Below are 2,819 nucleotides of genomic sequence, written 5' to 3' on the forward strand. Positions count from 1 at the left end.
CTGATGGGGCTCTGGTGGCTGTGACATCACAGCGGACAGGTCACAATGGGAGCTGTCCCTAAGGAACACAACGGGCAGCCCCAGGGCAGTTGGACTTGGGCGATCAGTGAGTGCAGATGCAGGGGGAAGGCTGGGATGGATGGGGGAGGGGGAAGATGCCCAGGGGGGGTTGTAACCCTGAGCCAAAGCTGAGTCCCTCCCGGCAGGGCCGAGCTGTGCCCCTGGGGCCTGGCACACAGGTGCTCAGGGCTCTCTGTGTTGGCAAGTGCCCAAAGAGCCTTTGGGGATGGGCCGGCTGCCTCCGGCTCCGCGGGACGCTGTGGTGTGGCGGGGATGGGGCCTGGGGAGACTCTGCTCGGCCGTCTCTTGCCTTTTGCCGGGGCACAGCCCAGCCAGGGCCTGACAAGGAGGGTCCCGGCTGGGGCAGGATGGGCCCTGTGCCATCTGCAGCCAGGGTCTGCGTTCCCTTCAAGCCTTCATGCCCCTGCTCCCTCCCACCCCGAGCCGCTGAGGAAAGTTGTCTCTCATCTCCTGCAGGCCATGGATTCAGCAACCGTGCTCCTCCTGGCTGTGCTGGCCATCCTGCCCAAGCGGACACAGGATCCCCAGAGCGATGCGGTCAGCGCGCGGCGGATGACCGAGCGTGCGCTTTTTCTGGAGCAGAAGATGACGGAGCTGTGGGAGGAAGTCGAGTGGAGGAGGGCCCTGGACGATGTTCCGCTCCTTTGGATCTTGCAGCACTGGCTCTTCTGGCTGGCTGCAGCAGCTGTGCTCGGCTGGCTGGCCTGGCAAAGGCAGGAGGCCTCTCGCCGGCGCCGTGAGCGAGAAGAGCTCAGCGCAGCAGCCGCTGCTGGCGGGCCTTTTGCAGCGCTCAGCCTGTCACCGCTGCAGGACCTGCCCTTCATGGGCCAGACCCTGAAGAAGCTGGTGCGGGACCTCCTGGAGGCGTGCCAAGTGCTCTCCCAGAACACCTTCATGCCAGAGCTGCACCCGGCCACTGGGCAGCAGGGCACCATCGAGTCCTGGCATGAGCTGGGGGACTGCACCGTCTACCAGCTGGTGCTCTTCCTCAGGCCACCCCCCTGGCACTCTTTCCGGCTGCAGCTGCCCGACGCCATGGACGTGCCACACTCCATCCGTGTGCTGCTGGAGTGCTCGTGTTCCAGGACAGCGGGGAACATCTTCTGCTTTGTCCACCCCACGTACAACCATCAGCACTCGCCCCTCGTGCGCACCCTCTGCACAGACTCCCACTTGGAGGTGCAGAAAGTCGCCGGCTGGCTGCCCAGACTGGTGGAATCAGCCTGGGAGCGTTTGCCTCAGTGGCACGACTGGCAGCTCCGGCTGCTGCCCTCCTCCCGCTCCTGCAGGCTCCTGCTGACCGGCCCCGGCCAGGTGCGGCTCTGCGCTGTGCTGCTCTTGGCACTGCAGCAGGGCCGCCCAGGCACCTTCCTGGTCCTGGAATAGGCAGTCCCAGCTTTCCCGGGGGCTGCTTTGGGCCGGGGCTGCGCGGCGACTTGGGAGCACAGCCAGTCGGCACAGCACAACAGACCCTTGTGCTGACTGGACTGAAGAGCAGCAGTCCTGGCTCTGTCTACTCCCAACTCCCCACGTGCCCTGGTGTGCTTTAAGCCCAGCTGCAAATGGAGCACCAGCAGCCACTCCCTCAACTGCCTTCCGTTCCCCGCCACCCTGGTGGAATGGGGACGAGAATCCAAATTCCAACTTGGCAAAAAGTTAACTTTAAGACTACCCCCAAGAATAGGTTTAGGATTAAGTTTAATAGTAAGTTTAGTTCCTAAGTATAAGAATAATAAGCAGAATAGTAATAATTATAATAACTAGTTTAAGATTGGTCATTTTAATAAGAATTTAGTTTTATAAAACTCTAAACAGAAAGCTAGATAACGTTAGCTCCCAACTCCCCATGTCCCCCGTCCTGCTTTAATCCCAGCTGGAAATGAAGCCCCAGCAGCCACCCCCTCAAGCCCCTTCCCTTCCCCACCACCCTACTTTCATAATAGCTTTAATTATAACTTTAGTTAAGTTTAATAATTATAAGTGAAAAATAGATAAGTTTATTACTAACAATTTAGTTTTAAAAAACTCAAACCCAAAACCTTTATAAAGGTTTCTAGTGAAAAGCCAAGTAGAGTTCAGTAACAGCGGTCATTAATAAGGGAGGGGATCACACAAAAGGCGAGGAAAAAGCCCAGACAAGTGATGCCCCATAGAGCGGCTCACCCACAGCTGAGCCACGCCACACCTCCCTTGCGGAACCCAGAGGGGCCCCCCCTTCCAGCTCCCTCGCCCAGTTTCTAAGCTGGACATGACCTTGGGTGGTGCGCACCAGAAAGACAGAAGGTAACAGTGTGCGAAGGCCCATGGGAAAGCACCTAGGAAAGGGAGAAACCTGGAAGAGGGTGAGAGAAAGGTCCCAGTCCTTCTGGCTCGACCTTCAAGCGTTCAGGGCATCGCCCACAAGGTGCCTCAGTCCTGAGGCACGTGGCGTCCTGCTGCTGTCAAAGGCCCTCTCAAGGCGGCTGCTCCAGCACTCCTGGGGCAGCAGGACAAGCCGTCAGGCTCAGAACAGCCCGTGGAGCCTTGAGACCGAAGGCAGCAGCAGAGCAGCAACTGCACGGGGAACCTTCTCAGGTGCAGACACAGCGCAGCTGCTCGGGATCTACTGCGCCCAGAGCAGAAATAAAAGAAAGGAATGCTCACACACGACTATTTGCGTGGTAATTCTACAAGGATCTCCCCGGCCCGCATAGCTTGGGAGGCAGGGATTGCCCAGCCGGACTGGGGAGGGACAAACC

At 58.7% G+C, this 2,819-nt stretch overlaps 1 protein-coding gene across 1 annotated transcript; it reads left to right on the top strand.

Annotated features, from left to right (window-relative positions):
• The first annotated feature begins 83 nt into the window (after nt 1-83).
• On the top strand, nt 84-2,433 carry LOC113941366 (inositol 1,4,5-trisphosphate receptor-interacting protein-like 1). The gene is made up of 2 exons (XM_027632523.1): nt 84-106; nt 538-2,433. The coding sequence occupies exon 2, from the start codon at nt 541-543 to the stop codon at nt 1,465-1,467; it is 927 nt and encodes a 308-aa protein (XP_027488324.1). The 5' UTR covers nt 84-106; nt 538-540; the 3' UTR covers nt 1,468-2,433.
• Nucleotides 2,434-2,819: the final 386 nt, after the last annotated feature.

This window comes from Corapipo altera, unplaced genomic scaffold (assembly GCF_003945725.1).
Source record: "Corapipo altera isolate COAL_440 unplaced genomic scaffold, ASM394572v1 61366, whole genome shotgun sequence".
Classification (NCBI taxonomy): domain Eukaryota; kingdom Metazoa; phylum Chordata; class Aves; order Passeriformes; family Pipridae; genus Corapipo; species Corapipo altera.